At 43.4% G+C, this 19,339-nt stretch overlaps 1 protein-coding gene across 1 annotated transcript in view; it reads right to left on the reverse strand.

The window, feature by feature from the left end:
* LOC130127808 (H-2 class II histocompatibility antigen, E-D beta chain-like) overlaps window positions 1-18,991 on the reverse strand; it is a 210,535-nt gene extending 191,544 nt beyond the window's left edge. Inside the window, exons 1-3 of the mRNA XM_056297530.1 lie at window positions 18,722-18,991; window positions 13,723-13,936; window positions 13,120-13,187 (exon numbers count right to left, since the gene is read on the reverse strand). Of these exons, the coding sequence (XP_056153505.1) occupies window positions 13,120-13,187; window positions 13,723-13,936; window positions 18,722-18,893 (454 nt within the window). The 5' untranslated portion in view covers window positions 18,894-18,991. The remainder of the gene's footprint in view (window positions 1-13,119; window positions 13,188-13,722; window positions 13,937-18,721) is intronic.
* Window positions 18,992-19,339: the final 348 nt, after the last annotated feature.

The following is a 19,339-nucleotide window of genomic DNA, read 5'->3' on the forward strand; positions in this document are numbered from 1 at the left end:
AGTAGTAGTAACAGTAGTAGTAATAGTCATAATAATAGTACTACTAATAGTAGTAGTAACAGTAGTAGTAATAGTCAAAATAATAGTACTACTAATAGTAGTAGTAACAGTAGTAGTAATAGTCATAATAATAGTACTACTAATAGTAGTAGTAACAGTAGTAGTAATAGTCATCATAGCAGAGCAGCTCACCTGTCTTATCCAGTATTTTTCGGTACTGTATCTTTATATTATGTTTGCAGTACGTCTCTTTCTGAGCTCTCCTTTGTGCCAGAAATGCAGGATCGTTGTTCCAGCGCTCTGCGTTACGGATACCAAGTTCAGTGTATCCAACAAACTTCCCCACAGTGCTGTTAAACCTGATAAATTCTATCTTATTGAAATAATGAGAGTATATGTACTCTATGTCAGGAAGCTCAGAGGAGGTGAACACACATGTGGCCAGGTAATAATGCAAAAACGCATCTGGAACAGAAAGAGAAACAGGTTCAAGTTACTTAGTTGAATTGTTTTAAAGACAATAATTAAAACCTCTTTTCTATCAACACAGCAGAGTCCATCCAACAGAGACTGATTTACATATTTTATCTCACCTGCTCCATAGAAACCCACGACCAGGAGGGAGCAACACACAACAAGGCAGCATGAAGCCATGTGTCTGTCTTGCTGATGAACACAATAAACTGTCCTCCTTTACAGACTGACTGGTGTGGACTGTCCCCTGGACATAAACCAGTCCACCACCCAATCACCTCACTGGGCTGGCTAGCTCTCCCAACATCAGCCAATAGAAAAAACAGAGGCCTTCCACGTCATCTGTTACCAGGTAGAGGGTAGAGCCTAATGCTGGAAAGGGACAGAAACTCACAGGTTCGAGCCTGTTCGGGGACTGAGAAGCTTTGGCCGGTGACAGAATGACAAGAGGACATGTGTTGTTAGTATAGCGCCCCCTAGCTGCAGGACACTCAACATGTAGACAATACACACTCAACATGTACACAATACACACTCAACATGTACAAGAACACACACATACACACACACACACACACACACACACACACACACACACACACACACACACACACACACACACACACACACACACACACACATATGTGTGTGTGTGCAGAGCCGAATAATGCCGTGAAGGAGGTTGCACATTTCCTCATGTTTGGGTACTTGTCCTCTGTAAGTAAGTTCCAAAACTCTCCATGCGCCCTGGACTTAAGCTGAATGTCAGCCTGTACTGTCAGCATCTCATCCTCCACTGCAAACGAGTTCAGGTGAAACAGTGTTGCCATTTTTGAGGCGAGGGAATCCACCTCTGTATCTTCCCCAAATGGGTAGCACATAAATGTAGCGATTGGCTCAAGCAAAGCAAAGTCTTGAAACCGTTTGTCAAAGTCTGACCGGACATTTTCCATCTGCTCTGTGTAGCGTGCACTGTCACGTTGCGCACACGCCCTCCCTTGCTTCTCCAGCTCTGCTACGAGGTTTCGGGAGTTTCCCAAATCACGGCGCTGCAACTTTGAGGACAGAAGTTGCATTTTCCGTTTGAAAGCGTTAACTGAGCTGATCATGTTTACCACGCTTTTGTCTTTTCCTTGCAGCTCTAAATTAAGCTCGTTCAACATGTTGGTTAAATCAGTTAAAAACGCCAAGTCTAGCAGCCACTGATTGTCATTAAGTTGCTTGTGTTCCGCATGTTTAGTGATAAGGAGAAACTCCTTAATCTCCGGACAGAGCTCTCGACATCTCTGCAAGAATCTCCCTCTACTAAGCCATCTCACGTCAGTGTGTAGCCAGAGGTCAGAGTAGTTACAGTCGGCCTCTTCCAAATGTGGACCAAACAACCGTCTTTGAAGAGACCTCGCTCGAATAGAACAGGCGGGTTTGGTTGCCACATCCATGAGCTCTTTCATGTTTAGCATTTTTGCGCATAATGCTTGTTGGTGTGTTATGCAATGGTAATTAAGGAAGTCCGGGAAAGCATCGTCCTCCCTGCGCTTGGTAATAAATCCATTGGAGCGGCCCACCATAGCAGGCGCACCGTCCGTGGTGATTGACACCAGTTTACACACTGGAAGCTGGATTTTATCCACAAAGTTTTTGAAGATCTGAAAAATGTCCTCTCCCCGCGTGTCTTCCTCCATGGGTAGTATTGTTAACAACTCCTCTTTTGCGGTCATATCTTGAAACACCATGCGAATGAAAATGCACAATTGGGCCGTATCACTGATGTCCGTAGACTCGTCCAATTGTAGTGAGAAACACTCGCAGTCCACGATGTCCCTCCAAAGCTGCTGTGTCAAATCATCGCCCATCCCTTCACAGCGCCTTGTGACGGAATCTCTTGATAACTGGAGAGCTTTGATTGAAGATATTATTTCTGATTTGTTTTTAAAGTCCCGAAACAACGAATCTGCTGCCTCAAGGAAGGCCTCTTTCATCATCTCTCCATCTTGGGATGCTTTCTTATGCTTAATGATGGAGTGACTCACCCGTAAAGATGCTTCGGTGGCTGCCTTTGCCTTTGAATTCGGCTGCGTGAAAAATGACTGCTGGGCGATTAACTGCGATTTTAGTTCCCTCACCTTTCTCTTTCTCAGCTCGCTTTTCGGAGGGAAGTCATTGTCATAGTTTTTATGAACAGTTCGAAAGTGCCTCTCCACATTTCCTTTCTTTGGGATAGCAATGCTAGACTGACAGATGAGACAAACGTATTTGGAATAATACATGGTGAAAAAAAAGTCCTGCTCCCATTCCACATGGAAATGGTAGGTTTTTTGTTTCTTGCTAGGTCCGGCTCCCCCACTCATTTTTGTTTTGTTTCACTTTTTAGTAGAATTTTTTTTTAGAGAGTTGAACTAGCTAGCTCGATGCAGTTCTGCGTTAGCTCACGTTGTGGGCATGTGAACTTCAAAGTACGTTCGAGAAGGGCTCTGGTTGTTATGCTAACCTAATGTAACAAAGTTTTAGGTTCCGCTCTAGAATCTTTGGTTTTAGGCAACAGCAGACTGGCCGTCCTTTACGTCAATCAAAAGGCAAATGCCAAATGGAGGACAGATGATAGGCTAATGTCTTGGAAAAAAAAAAGTTTTTTGGAATGTCATGGAGATCTACCAGCACTGCCTTCGCGATCTACTGGTCGATCGCGATCGACGTAGTGGGCACCCCTGCCATACCTTGTATGTTGCAAAAATATCGGCGATTCTTAAGAAGGGTACACCCCCAGATGCCAGTGGTTCATATTGCCCCATTATTTTAACAAATGATAGCTGAATGTTTTCCAAACTATTGCTGATCAGACTTGGTTTGTTCCTCTTATAATTGAAGGTGATTAAACAAGCTTCATTGAAAATAGGGTGTCTCGGACCAATATGAGGAAATTACTCATCATTATCCAATATGCGAAAATCTATCAAAAGCAAGGTCTTGTTATTTCGCTTGATACGGAAAGGGCCTTTGGTAAAATAAGTGGCCTTACCTATTTAGTACCATGGGAAGGTTTTCCTTGGCAGGGACTGAATCAACTTGATGAAGTTGATGCACCATTCACCTAGGGCCAGTGTGGTGGTTAATGGCACGGGATCACCAGAATTCCTGTTGGGTAGGTCAACACGTCAAGGGGACTCTAGTCCCACTTGTTTTTTCCATTACCATTGAACCACTCGCCGGGGCTATTAGGAGCCACCCTAATTTAACAGGAATGCAATCGGACTTACTACATAGAAGATTGGTCTGTATAGGGATGACGTCTTATTGGTTGTTGCTGATCTACAGGAATCCATCCCTCCTATCATGTCAGTCATACATCATCTTTCAGGATACAACATACATGTGAACAAATCAGTGGCGATGCCACTTGGGTGTGATGAGAACACACCAAACTTGCCGGACTTTCCATTTTCGTGGTCTACTTCAGGATTCACGTACTTAGGGGTTTTCAGAACTTGTCACAGTCCATCTGAGTCATTGTTTTTGTCTCCTCTTGTTTCCTTGTCCTGTGCTTCCTGTTTTAAATTGACACTCACCTTGTTAGCTGTGTCCCAATTCAGGGTCTGCATCCTTCGGAGGGTGCAGCCTGCGCGGTCTGCGAAGCCGAATCCTCCGGAGGCTCCTCCGTATACCGCGTTAACGGTTGTTAAATGGGACGGTCTAGCCTTCGGTGGATTTTCTGGTTGCGTCACCTTATCCTTACGTCACGATTACTCTTGGGAGTTACTACTGAAAAATAATGGAGCCGGAGCTGCCGCTTTTGTTCTGTTTTAATTTGCCTCATGCTGGAGGAAGAGGAGATGCGCCGCCGTCATAGCCGGCGGCTGATCTATATCCGGCAGGGAGAGGACCGTGGAGAGGTAAACCTATTATTTTAACCCATGGTAATGTTATTATTAGATAGGTAGATGGATGATGTGGTGGACAGTGGAGACATGTGTAGTGAGCAGGTTTTGATATGTAATGAGCGCGCATGCGCGAGTGTGGAGACTTGAAGATATGCCTAGTAAAAGGTCAACGTTATGCCTTGGTCTCCGGTCCATTCATTACTAATATAAGTACTATAAAGTACGAGACATGGTGTCAGAAGTCGTCGTCCTCGCCTCTGAGATGAATACAATCACCCGACGCAAGTGAGCGGAATGATCCGTGCAGTTTGACTCCGTGAGAAAAGAGCTTCTGAAGTGTCCGAGTGAGCTAGCAGAGCTAACGCTAACGTGGAGCTGCGTTGATACAACGTTGGAGAGGAGCATCCGGAAGGTAAAACAGAATGGATTCTCTATTTTCAATAAGTCCGCCTGAAGCATTTGACTTGGGAGACTTTGGTAGTGGCCTAATTGGATGCGAGGTTTAGAAAGATTCCGCATAGCGGCAGCAGGACTAAATGCAAAGAGTCAAGAGTATCAAGCTAACTCGCTAGTTTACACTATGGGAGACATGGCGGAGGACGTTCTGAACACGTCAGCACTGACGGAGGAGGACAAGACAAAGTAGGACCAAGTAAAGCAAGCGTTCATAAACATCTCATATGCAAGCATAATGTGGTCTAGGAAAGAGCTAAATTCAACAAACGTAGCCAGGAGCCTGGTGAGACGGCTGAAGCGTTATTACTGCTGTGCATCAACTGGCTGAGCATTGTCAGTATGGACTTCTCCAAGACGAGATGATCAGAGACCGCCTTGTGGTAGGTACCAGAGACCATGGACCTGCAGAGAAGTTACAGCTAGATTCTGAGTTGACTCACGTGAAAGCTGTCACACAAATCCGCCAGAGTGAGGAAATTAAAAAGCAACAGCCTGCATTGAGACAGAGTAGCACAGATGGCACAGAGGCAAACATGGACGCAGTTAGATTCAAGTTCAAACAGAAATACTCCCCACACGGAAAAGGTGGTTTTAAACCAAAGGAAAGAGGGCAAAATAATGCAAATACTAAATGTGGCAGATGTGGGAAGACACATGAAAATTCATTCAATGCATGTCCCGCGCGCACTGCTGAGTGCAGGAAATGTAAGAAAAGTGGGCATTTTGGCCCCGTTTGTAAAACGAAAATGAGAGTGGAAGAAATGAAGGAAAATGACTTGGATGAAAGCGTAGAGACATTGTTCCTGGGCACAGTGAATTGTACAACATCCAACACATTCTGGCAGAAATCGGTTGCAGTGAATGGTCAGCAGATGACGTTCAAGTTGGACACGGCGCTGCAGTGACAGCTATCCCGGCACATCTGTATTCACAAAAGCGACATGGAAAGCTGCTACTGAAAACCAAAAGACTGTGTGGCCCAAGTAACTCTCCCATAGAGGTGAAGGGACATGTTGCTGCGGATATTAGTCACAGTGGAATTGTAGTGAAGCAGCAAGTGTATGTTGTGCCAGGGTTAGTGACTCCTTTGCTTGGCTTACCAGCGATACAAGACGTCTGCCTGCTCAGCCCTATGCAAGCTATCACAGCAGCTGAGGTAAGCTACAAAGAACAATATCCCAGAGTTTTCACAGGCTTAGGTAAGCTAGAGGGAGAATACAAAATTAAATTAAAAGAAAATGCCACTCCCTTTGCCCTCGCTGTGCCACGCCGTGTGCCATTGCTCTTAAGAGGAAAAGTTCAAGAAGAGTTAAAAAGGATGGAGGAAATGGGCGTTATTTCTCCCATAGAGGAAGCTACAGAGTGGTGCTCAGGAATGGTCGTAGTACCAAAACCTAATGGAAAAATTAAAATATGTATCGACCTAACCCGCCTGAACGAAAATGTGTGCAGGGAGCGACATATTCTTCCAGCTGTTGATGAGACGCTAGCTAAGCTAGCTGGAGCTAGGATTTTTTCCCAACTGGATGCCACTGCCGGTTTTTGGCAGGTGCCTTTGCACAAAGATTCAGCCCCACTCACCACCTTCATCACACCATTTGGCCGTTATTGTTTTAATCGGCTTCCCTTTGGAATATCATCCGCGCCAGAACACTTTCAGAAGCGTTTAACGCAGATGCTTGACGGCCTAGAAGGAACTTTGTGTCATGCAGATGACATCCTGGTGTTCGGTGCCACGCCCAAAGAGCATGATGACAGGGTGCATCAAGTGTTGCAAAGACTGCAGCAGCGAGGCCTAACTCTGAATGACAAATGTCAGTTCGCAGTGAAGCAGGTCAAATTTCTCAGACACGTTGTCAGTTCAGAGGGCATACAAGCAGATCCTGAGAAGATTAGGGAAATTAGAGAGATGCCACCACCCAAAGATGTGGCTGACGTAAAACACTTCATGGGGATGGTCAACTATGTGGGGAAATTCTCTCCTAACATCGCAGAGCTCACTGGGCCAATCAGAGAACTCCTGAAAGCAGAAAACATGTGGATGTGGGGAGCAGCGCAGCAGTGTGCCTTTGAAAAGGTGAAAAACGAGCTCAGCTCATCTACTGTCCTTGCCCAGTACAGTCCAGAGAAACCGACCAGGGTGTCAGCAAACGCATCGTCTTACGGATTAGGAGGGGTCTTATCTCAGCTTCAAGAACCTGGAGACTGGAGGCCAGTGGCTTTCATATCTTGCAGCATGACTGAAACAGAGTGCAGATATGCCCAAATTGAAAAGGAGGCCCTTGCTGTCACCTGGGCTTGCGAAAGATTTCACACCTACCTCCTGGGCCTACACTTTGTGATGCAAACCGACCACAAACCGTTAATCAGTCTTCCCAGCTCAAGACTGCTGGATGACGTCCCGCCTCGTATAATGCGCTTCAGATTGAGACTTCTACGTTTTTCCTACTCAATCGTACATGTACCAGGGAAAAATCTTATTGCAGCTGATGCTCTATCAAGAGCTCCACTCCAGCGTACTACAACAGAGGAAGACCTTGTGCTTCAGAACGACATCACAGCTCAAATCAATGAGGTCATTCAGCAACTCCCGGCCTCACCTGAGAAGTTGCTACAAATAAGAAGAGCACAAGAAGAAGATCCAGTGTGTAAGCAGCTGTCCTCCCTGATCCACACAGGATGGGAAAGAAGCAGTTCTGCGCCACAGTTAAAGCCTTTCTGGCAATACAGAAACGACGACCTGTTGATGGTGGATGGCCTGTTGATGAAAGGAAAGAGAAGACTGATTCCAGCAAGCATGCAACAGGACATCTTGGACAAAATTCACCAGGGAATGGTGAAATGCATGGCCAGGGCCCATGAAGCAGTGTGGTGGACTGGGCTGACAAAACAGATCAGAGAGAAGGTACGTCAGTGTGAAATTTGTGCTAAAAAGAGTCAAAATGCCACAGAACCTCTGATGACCACACCCTTGCCATCACGCCCATGGGAACGGCTAGCAGCTGACTTATTTGAGTGGAAGAAGGGTCAGTATTTAGTAGTCATTGATTACTATTCAAGACACATTGAGGTTGCCAATTAAACAAGCACTTCAGCAACAGCTATGATTGTGAAAATAAAAGTCATCTTTAGCCGCCACCGGGTGCCGGATACACTCGTCACAGACAAGGGAACGAAGTTTGCTGCTGCAGAGTTCGCAGATTTTGCTAAAGATTACAACTTTCAACATGTTACCAGTAGCCCCTGTTACCCGCAAAGCAATGGGGAAGCTGAACGTGCAGTAAAGACTGTGAAATCCTTGTTGCAGAAGAGTGAGGACCCTCACAAAGCGCTTATGGTGTACAGAGCAACTCCTCTTGCCCAGGGAGTATCACCGACACAGCTGCTGATGGGGCGCAACATCCAAACACCCCTTCCGGTGTGTCCACGCACTCTCAAACCAGCATGGTCAGACTTGAGAGCTTTTGAGTTGAAAGACCAGGAGCTTAAAAGACAACAGGCTGAAGGATACAACAGACGACATAGAGCATGGGAGACACCACCACTCCAGCCAGGTCAGAGAGTTTGGATACGGAATGTTCCACACACAGGAGTCGTCTCTGGATCAGCAGGGACACCACGTTCATACGTGATCCAAACCTCAACAGGCAGTCTCCGAAGAAACCGTTCTCATTTGAGAGCAGTGCCTTCACCGTCTGGAAGCCAGCCAGACTCTGGACTACACACCAGAGTTGGCAGGGCAGTCAAGCCTGTTAAAAGACTGAATTTGTAGTTTAGTGTTGTGAGTATACACGAAGCAGAATAACTTCCATACCACAACAGAGAGGATCAGGTGGTCTACCCTACCTCTCAGTTAGGTTATGTACTTGTCTTGATAGGTTCATAGGTTAAAAAAAAAGAAAAGGAAAATTAGATGTGAAATGTGTGTCTAGATATGAGATGTGAAATGTGTGTTTAGATATGAGATGTGAAATGTGTGTCTAGATATGAGATGTGAAATGTGTGTCTAGATATGAGATGTGAAATGTGTGTCTAGATATGAGATGTGAAATGTGTGTCCAGATATGAGATGTGATATGTGTGTCTAGATATGAGATGTGAAATGTGTGTCTAGATATGAGATGTGAAATGTGTGTCTAGATATGAGATGTGAAATGTGTGTCTAGATATGAGATGTGAAGTTCATTTAACCAGTCTACATATGCTCACGTTTACAGAGAGGTTTAAGGTGCCAGCTGTTCCCCTGCCTTGTTGGTAAAATCAGCATTAGGCTTTATTAACATGTGATTTAATTGTTCTGTAAAGATCCTGAAAGTATCAGTGTAAAAGGGGGAGATGTAGTGAGCAGGTTTTGATATGTAATGAGCGCGCATGCGCGAGTGTTGGGACTTGAAGACATGCCTAGTAAAAGGTAAACGTTATGCCTTGGTCTCCGGTCCATTCATGACTAATATCAGTACTATAAAGTACAAGACAACATGCACCCCCAAACAAACTCTGGGGACCATCCTTGATGAGTCCCGCTGGCAGCCAGAAGACACCAGGGTCTTTCTTGTGGCATTCCATCCAGCCCAGCAGCACCGTCAGGGACTCCTGCTCAGCAAAGTTTGTTCCCCTAATTTGTGAATAGTTGTACATTTTAAGACTGTCGCTTAATTATTAATTATAATAAAAGAAAAAACTCAGTCCTTTGTTGCCCGTGAAATGTTTGTTAACCCTTTTATAAATGGTTGTACTTTAGTTGCAAATAGTAAAAAGAATAGATAACACATATAACAAAGTAACAATATTTTAATTTATAAAACATCTAACGTTTTGCACAATAAACTTATTCATAACAATTAATACCCACACAAAGAACAACAACCAATCAACGCCTGTCTCTCATTCTGGCTCCAGTAAACAGTTGCTGGTTGTCTTCACGGAGTGGGATGAACTGCTAGGTTTGTTCCTTGCTGCCTTAAACAAGCTGACATGTAAAGCATGTTGTGTGTTATGTCACCAGACATAAGGCTTCTTATGGACTACATTCATCATAATTAAAACGTTTAACTACACTTAACGGTTTTACAGTCTGGAAATAAGGCAGGACTCACAACTTAACCTGACATTAGTTCATCTTGGTGCATTGATGTAGATAATATGAAGTATCAATAGTCTATAAAATGTCCCGATCATCTTAGATATGAGTCCAGCTTGTAAAGTGGAACATGGGAAAGTGAAGCGTTATAAGGCTTTAGTTCAAAGCTGAAACTGAGGCCTCACATCGAGCCGTCGGCTAGCATGCTAGGTGGCTACATGGAAGCAATACTAACCTCACGTATCTTAACAGACATTTTGAGCTTTTAAGCTCCCCTGAAGTTTAACATATCTGCCGTTAGATGTTCAAATGAGTAGAAACCCAGTACTTACATTTATAAGGGAAATCTTGCTCGGTGCTTTGAACAGACATTCGTCCGCCGCCCATTATTTATTTATCTTTATTTGTTGTTGGTGAGGAGAAGGGGCGGAGCAGCGGCGCGCAAAGCATCTTGGGATATGGAAGTCCGCGAAGGATAGTAGCGGTGCATACATTAGACATATAAAGAGTAGACGCCGCATTGGCTGTTGGGGCGCGAGAAATACGGCCGCCATCTTGGACCGGTCATCCTACGAGTTGCCTAGCAGCAGAATACACGACACGACTGAGAAAGATGGCAGAACACTGTTCAGCATATTCCTGCTCCAATCGACGGACCGTGGAAAACAGGGCCCGGGGGATTACTTTTCACAAGTAAGATTGAACATACGGTGGCACCACATTGCAAAACTCACCTCTCTTGACCTGCAGAGAGGGAGCACGAGAAAGAAACTCTGCAGAACAGGTCTCTTTCAAGGGTTTTAGGGGTTTCATGTCAAACTTTAATTAGCAACTTTTATTCTTTCCCCTACATTGTTATGCTACATTGTTTATATATTTATCTCTCTTTAAAATATATATGTATATCTGTATTTATGTTTTATTATTACATCATACTATTGGATATAATTACGATATTATTACAGTATTATACCAATTTATTATACACACACACACACACACACACACACACACTGTATACTTCCTACCCTCACATGTAAATATTTTGTGTTGTTGTCAGTGTTTACGTTTGTCCATTGTGTGTAATGCACTGGTCACCTATGTAAGCAACGTTGTACATGTGTAAATATGGTTTGGGGCGGGGATTTATATATATTTTTCATTTTCTCTGATATATAACATATATTGTTGTTATATATACTGTAGATATATAATGTGTTCATATATTGTTTATATATTTATATAGCCTAATCATATATTGTTTCTTCAACTTATTAAAATAGCTGACTTTACTGCCACTATCTGCTTCTGCCTCTCTATCATATTTTACCTTGTGTGTGTGTGTGTGTGTGTATATATATATATATAGTGAGCGTTTTGCTAAATACCGTATTGTTCCGAATATAAGACGACCCTGATTATAAGACGACCCCCCCCCCGTTTTTCAAGAATCATTTTTGGAAAAATACTTTTTGAAGAGCAAATATTGGTTTTATAAAGAAAAACATTATATTTGAAAATAATGATAATAAAAACACATTGAATAAAACAAGGTAGTCTGTTTAACAGCTTTTAAATAAAATTATGTTTTCAATATATTTCAGATGAAATTGTCACATTTAAATAAAAAAATGTAAATACATTTGTAAATGAATGACTTATGGTATTTAAATAGCATACAAATGAAAATAAACTGTAGTCTATTGAGACTATCCATCTCATATTGAAAAAATAACCATTTCAACATTTCAATACCTGCATTAACCATCGAAGTGGTCTAATTTTAGAACGGTCTTGAAACAAATCTGACTGAGTGAGAATGTATATTGACATTCAAAAGTCTAGAACTCGAATGTAAGACGACCCCCCCTTTTTCATACGTATTTCCAGGGTAAAAACCCCGTCTTATATTCAGAACAATACGGTAGCTACCTATCATACATCACATATATCATATATCAGAATATTCTATTACTGTTAAGCCAACTATAAACATTAAAATACGTCAAACCATGTGTCCTGTATCAGCTACATGTATGACGTTTTCATCAACAAAAGAGGCGTGGAAATCAGTTTGGTATTCAGCGAGTTATGATTGATTAACTGCGCTGACAGTTCATTGCGCCTGCCAAACACATTACACTGAGTGGAGCGGGTGACCGGTCCAAGATGGCGGCCCCACGGCTCGTCAGCGTCAATAGGCAGCAGCGGTCGATGCGGCGTCTACTCTTTATATGTCTATGACATCAGAATCTGTAGAGCATTAGTGAGAATACGAGCAGGAGGCAATGAGATCCAGCAGGGGGCAGTACTGACAAGCTGGGAGAAAACCTTCAGGTGAAAGCGACACACACTGGACTGCCACCAAAACAACCAACGAGGAAGAAGCGTCACTTCCTGCTTCAGCTGGTTGGAACCAGAACACGCCCTGTTAAAAAATACCAACGATAAGAAAAGTGGTGAAGAGTGAAGAGACTGAAATACAACCAAACAAGTCTGGCCCACTTCAAGTACTGATGACACCCACTAATGTGTACAGTGTACTGTACATGTGTACTGATATGTATAGTGTACTGTCTATATGTATAGTGTACTGTCTATATGTACTAATATGTACAGTGTACTGTCTATAAGTACTGATATGTATAGTGTACTGTCTGTATATGTATAGTGTATAGTCTATATGTACTGATATAGTGTAGTGATATAGAGTGTACTGTTTATATGTGTTTGTATTATAATGTAGTGATGTAGTATACTGCGTATATGTAGTGGTATTATAGTGTACTGTGTATATGTAGTGATATTATAGTGTAGTGTGTATATGTAGTGGTATTATAGTGTACTGTGTATATGTAGTGTTATTATAGTGTACTGTGTATATGTAGTGATATTATAGTGTAGTGTGTATATGTAGTGGTATTATAGTGTAGTGGTATTATAGTGTAGTGTGTACATGTGGACTGATGTGAACCAGTGTAAACCTGGTCTGGACTGATCTAGTGTTACTGACCTCTGGCCTTCCTCTTGTAGTAGATCAGACCTGCCAAAGACAAAATCAAACCCAGAAGCAGACCTGACGCTCCGCTGGCGATCTTGTTTCTGTCTGATTGTGACATGGAGGGATCTGGAGAGACAGACACATGTCTCTATCTATAGACACATCTGCATGTTGACCTGTCTCTCTATGTCTTCATCACCTATCCATGGACAGAGACACACATAGATACTCACTCCAGTCCACTTTCTTAGGAGAGGGGAAACTGGCGTGTTCCACCATGCAGGTGATCTTCTCTCCAGACCTGGGATGAAATAAGTGAAGAAGAAGAAAACACAGGAAATAAACAACATATCAACAATAAATAAGACGTGATGTGATTGGATGAGGTAAGTCTGTACTTTCCTGTCTGTCTGCACAGAAACTAGTCGAGTCTGATACTAAACATCAGCCCAGTTTAAAACACGGTATTAATACACAATAAATACTCTGTCGTCCATCTGGGATCTCACCTGTAAAGAGCCACGCATCCCACCTTAAACATACAGCTGGTGTCTACAGAGCAGACGCTGAGGAGACACGTTCCACCTTAAACATACAGCTGGGGTCTACAGAGCAGACGCTGAGGAGACACGTTCCACCTTAAACATACAGCTGGGGTCTACAGAGCAGACACTGAGGAGACACGTTCCACCTTAAATCATCACTTTGTGCTTTGTTTTCCAGTCATTGTGTGTGTGTGTGTGTGTGTGTGTGTGTGTGTGCGTGAGTGTGTAGTGTTAAAGTATTGTGTATGTATTTGGACCGGTCCATTTGGTACTGAGTCTAAGTGTTCTGACCTGGGCGTGTACTCCAGGTGGGAGTGGATCTGGTAGTACCAATCACCATTTGCCAGCTCATCGGTGGAAGTGACGTCAGAGGTCACCGGCTGTCCGTCTCTCAGCCAGGTGACACTGATGTATTTGGGGAAGAAGTTGTAGACACTGCACATCAGCATGGCCGGATGTCGGCCACTAGGGGGCGTCACTGAAGTCAGTCTCACACTGGGCTCAGCTGATAAAGAATTATTTTGTTATCATCATCATCATCATCATCATCATCATCATCATCATCATCAGGACTTGAAATTAACTTTTTGAATCAATGTCAAATGTGTAGAGTTGCTAATCCCGAGAGTATATAATGTTTGGGGCCACATGGTGGCGCAGTGGTTAGCGCGGTCGCCTCACAGCAGAAAGGTCGTGGGTTGGAATCCCGGGTTAGTCCAACCTTGGCGGTTGTACTGATGTGTCGTAGGTTAGTTTACATTATTACGACAGCGGCCCCCAGAGGAGTTACCATAAACTGATTTACGGCAGTGCCTAGCAGAGCTGGAATAAAGCATGTTAAACGGCTCTTCTGCGGTGAGTCGCCTCAGTCCAGCCCTCCGCATTGAGGACTAGACTCTGTTATAGCCGGACCTCAAACAGGACTCATGAAAACCCGGCACGTTACTGTAACATGAGACTAATCCTAGATCTGCTGGATTATGCAGATGCAGTAAATCCTGAAGCACTTATTTTGTTCCTAGACTTCTATGAGGCCTTTGACGCGATTGAACTCACGGTTCTGTTACAGTCCGTCGAGGCGTTGGGCTTTGGGAATAACTTTGTTGGCATTGTCAGTATGTTTTACAAAGATATGAATAGTTCTGTTATGATGAACTTTAACAGCTGTGAAAGAGTCCAGATGAACAGAGGGCTCCGCCAAGGCTGCCCTGTTCCTCCTCCCTTATTTATTTGAGGGGCTGAATTCTTATCAGTTAATATCGTGAATGATGGACGTTTGGAAGGAATGTCGGGTTTTGGTGGAGAGTTAAAAATCTCACAACTGGCAGACGACACCACTTTGTTTTGAAGGACAAGAAGCACGTGAGGAACTCTGTTACCTCAGGTAACCAGTGTTCCAGGGCCTCGGACCTGCGACTAAATGTGTGCACATGTGGAATGTTGTCTGTGCGTGATTGTAGCGATTGTGTAGTTGGAAACATCCGGTAAAAGAGTCCGTTAAGTATTTGGGAATATATACAACTACACATCTTACAGCTAGACAACATCTCCATTTCTCCAACAGATTAAAAAGACCAAGTCTGTCTTCAGGATTGGTCTTGGAAGGGGTTTATCTATTTTAGGAGGAGTTCTCCTCTCCAAAGCAGAGGGCCTGTCTCGCTTTGTGGGTCCATCTGTGTCTCTATTGGTTTATGGTTCTACCGCCACAGAAGCAAATAGAACTTTCTTAAATGTCATTTGGAAGAATAAACCACACCAGCTTAAAACATGTGTCCTGTCCAGCAGTGAAGCAGAAGGAGGTCTGGAAGTTCTAGATTCCGTTGATTCTGGTAACACAACACACAAACACGCTCACACTTGTTGTGTGACGGTGAAATGTCCCATAAGTGTGCGACTGGTGTGGAGTCTCGTGACTCTGTCCCTCCTTTAACATGAGACACGTGACCTGGTGCTGTCTTCATCCAGAAGATGTGCTCTTCAACATCTGATTAATTGTGTTACTGTAGATGCAACATGTGTACTCACAAACAGGAGTTGTGTAAATCATTACCTAAGATCCCTGCTTGTCTCCAAGAAGTGAGTCTTTCCTTAAACCTCTCAGCCTTGAAACAACAACGCAAGTAACGAGCTGCTGACCTACTACCACACTTGTGTCCTGACAGCCGTCTGTTACTTTACATGTGCACACGTGTACTCCCCTTCTGTTTTGTTGTGTGTCTGTTCTTTGTTTGTATTATGTTGTTACCATTTATTAGGGGTCCAAGCCCCAGGGGCTGGGGACCCCTATTGTTTCTGCTCAGTTTTTTATTTTTATTTTTATTTTTTATTTTATCCGTTGGTAAAAGTGGTACTGCAGCCTACACCGTAACAGATTCTACAAAACCCTTTGGAGGCCTGGTACAGAACTTCGCACTTACCCCAGATGCAAAACATGACACATGTCAACCAGTTGGTGGCGCAATTTCGAAGGTCAACGCGTTTTGGCGTGTAACTCCCAAACCGTACATCGGACATGCAAACCTTTACATGCACCGATTCACTGAGCATAGCTGAATCACGAGGTATAGGCCACGCCCATTTCTGCTGTAATATCATTTCGCAAATTTGCGAAAATAGCCAAAACTAATTGTTCGAACTCCTCCTAGGCCGTGCGATCGATTTACACGAAACGTGGCACACATCATCTACAGTCACTCAAGGCAAAAAGTTATCGAAAGAATTTTGATCCGTTGCTCGGTTTTGATTTGACAGATCAATGAACCTTGACTGAAAAACGGTGATTTTCCATGACGGTGCCATAACTCATCAATGCATTGACATATCAACTTGAAATTTTAGATGTACGTCACGTATTGTCAAAAGATCCTAACTCATGAAGTACGTTTCAATTGTCCAGTAGAGGGCGCTATAAATTGGATAAGATTATATCTCATAATTGACAACATCGATTTGGATGACATTTGGGGTGCACAATCTAGGATCATACTGGAGTTGATACGTGCAATTTGGTCATGATTTTAAAAGTGGGCGTGGTTTATGAAAAAAAATTAAATTTCACCTGCGAATCTTCAAAAATGCCCCAAAATGTCCCCCAAATCCCCTGCACATCCTACAGAGCTGAGATGTTGTGAGCAGATCCAGTAAGTGATGCCAACACTTTGCTGCACTGCAACATAGGGTCAATTCAGAAGTCCGTCACTCTATATTTTTCAAAATATGAAAAATCATAAAGCATAAATATTTCTGCACCGATTCATTCAATTGCTACCAACATCGCCACAGATATTCTGGAGAAGGAACATATCAAGGGGGCCAAAGGTCATTCTAATCGGTCAAAACATGCATCCACAGCAATGTACAATATATGCCTGTACAGTGTACAATATACCTAATATTTTTTATTTTCAAACATATTTGATCAAACTATTCCAAAATATTTGACAGGGCACGTGACACTACCAGCATGACGTGTGAATGTGTTCAGATGTTTATCAGCGACGGTTTTTGTGTTATAAGCGTTTAAAGTATAAGGGACAACATGCAGCTCTTTAGCAGCAGCTATGCTATTGGTTCAAGGTGGCGGATCTTGTTCACAGCAACTCCGATTAACACGAAACTTGGTCCACCAATAAGTCATGACGCCCTGAGGTTCTGTGCATTATTTACTGTTAATTGGCCACTAGGTGGCGCTATGCTGCAAAATCATGAAATGCGCTAACATTATATATCCAAACTACTTGTAGCCTGTCAATGTGATCAAACTGAAGCTTTGCAGCTAGCAGCTATGTACTCTTGTGAGCACCCTTCAGTAAAGGACATTTTATAATGCAAACCATTATCAGCCCAAGTCCACTCTACTGCCCTTTGACACGGCTACACAACGCACTACAGGAGTATAACTACACATTTCTTTCAGAATCAGCAAACAAGTCACAGAATGACCCATAGCAGCTGTAAGATAAGCCTCTGCTTCCACATCTCTGGCTCAGACACCGCCATTAGCTGCGTCTGTTAAGAACTAATCTCAGTTTCCTGATGACGCCTTCACGCATCACTGCATAGATGCTGAACTCAGATGCAGCATACTCATGCTTCATTATATCCTCCTACTCCCACTTCAGCAGGTTTAATTAAAACACAAATAAGTTCCCTGAAGCTCAGAACAAGGTTTCCAGCAGGCTGCATTTCTCCCACTTTACTGAATAACTCACTGCAAGGCTGCCAAGAAACCCTCTGAAGTTAGTGGAAGACAACCTCTTCGCTCCTGTCAGCCCCACACTTGCCTCGTCCATGGGAGGGAACACTAGAATTGTACTTCTCCTAAAACAGATACTACACGCTCTTCCACTGTTAGTACTCAGTACTTAACACTCAACATTGTTGACAAGTATGTACAGCCTAATACTACTCATTTCCCCACCTCATCCCTACATGTCATTATATTCTTTTAGACACATATGTTGTTTTTCTTCCAGCCCCAACCCACACGATGTTAATAACCTGTTCCGGGTTCATCAATAATCCTTTGTTGACGTCATAGATGATCAATAGTTGTGCGCTGTGTTCACAACCATCCTCATACACCATCTTGACGGACAGCTTTACGACCACCGTCGCTCTTTAAGACTGAGACTTGCATCCGTCTAATAAGCAAACAGCTCAACTAGCGAGGCTCCTACAGACAGCCAGACCCGACTTACATACATGGGGGCTTGGAGCCCGTTAATACCTGCTGGCAGCGCTGCTTTATGTCGGGGACTGTCTCACACCCTGATTGGGTTCTTCTGACGTAGTTGTGTAATTATACTGAACCTGGTGTGTGTCCGTAATACTACACACCTGTTTTATGTACCATGTTCTATTGTTCAATAACACACACACACACACACACGCACAAAAGCACACGCACGCACGCACACACGCACACGCGCGCGCGCACTTATACACACAAACACACACACACAGATACAAACATAAAACACACACACACGCACACACGGTGACAAACACACACTCACACACAAACAGACACGCGCGCACACCGAAAGACAACTCAGAAACGCGCGCACACACTTACAAACGTGCGCGCGCACACACGCGCTCACACAACTCACAGACGCGCGCGAACACACAGAAACACACACATACATCCACTACTAATAGTAGTAGTAACAGTAGTAGTAGTCATAATGATAGTATTAGTAACAGTAGTAGTAATAGCCATAATAACAGTACTACTAATAGTAGTAGTAACAGTAGTAGTAATAGTCATAATAGCAGAGCAGCTCACCTGTCTTATCCAGTGCAGCTTGGTAATCTATCTCTATACCAGGTTTGCAGTATCTCTCTTTCTGAGCTCTCCCTTCTGCCAGAAATGCAGGATCGTTGTTCGCGCGCTCTGCGTTACGGATACCAAACTCATCATATCCAACATGCTTCCCCACAGTGCTGTTAAACCTCATAAATTCTATCTTATTGAAATAATAAGAGCGTATGAACTCTATGTCAGGAAGCTCAGAGGAGGTGAACACACATGTGGACGTGTAATACCACAAAAACGCATCTGGAAGAGAAAGAGAAACAGGTTCAAGTTACTTAGTTGAATTGTTTTAAAGACAATAATTAAAACCTCTTTTCTAACAACACAGCAGAGTCCATCCAACAGAGACTGATTTACATATTTTATCTCACCTGCTCCATAGAAACCCACGACCAGGAGGGAGCAACACACAACAAGGCAGCATGAAGCCATGTGTCTGTCTTGCTGATGAACACAATAAACTGTCCTCCTTTACAGACTGACTGGTGTGGACTGCCCCCTGGACATAAACCAGTCCACCACCCAATCACCTCACTGGGCTGGCTAGCTCTCCCAACATCAGCCAATAGAAAACACAGAGGCCTGTCA

Source organism: Lampris incognitus, chromosome 17, assembly GCF_029633865.1.
Source record: "Lampris incognitus isolate fLamInc1 chromosome 17, fLamInc1.hap2, whole genome shotgun sequence".
Taxonomy (NCBI): Eukaryota; Metazoa; Chordata; class Actinopteri; order Lampriformes; family Lampridae; genus Lampris; species Lampris incognitus.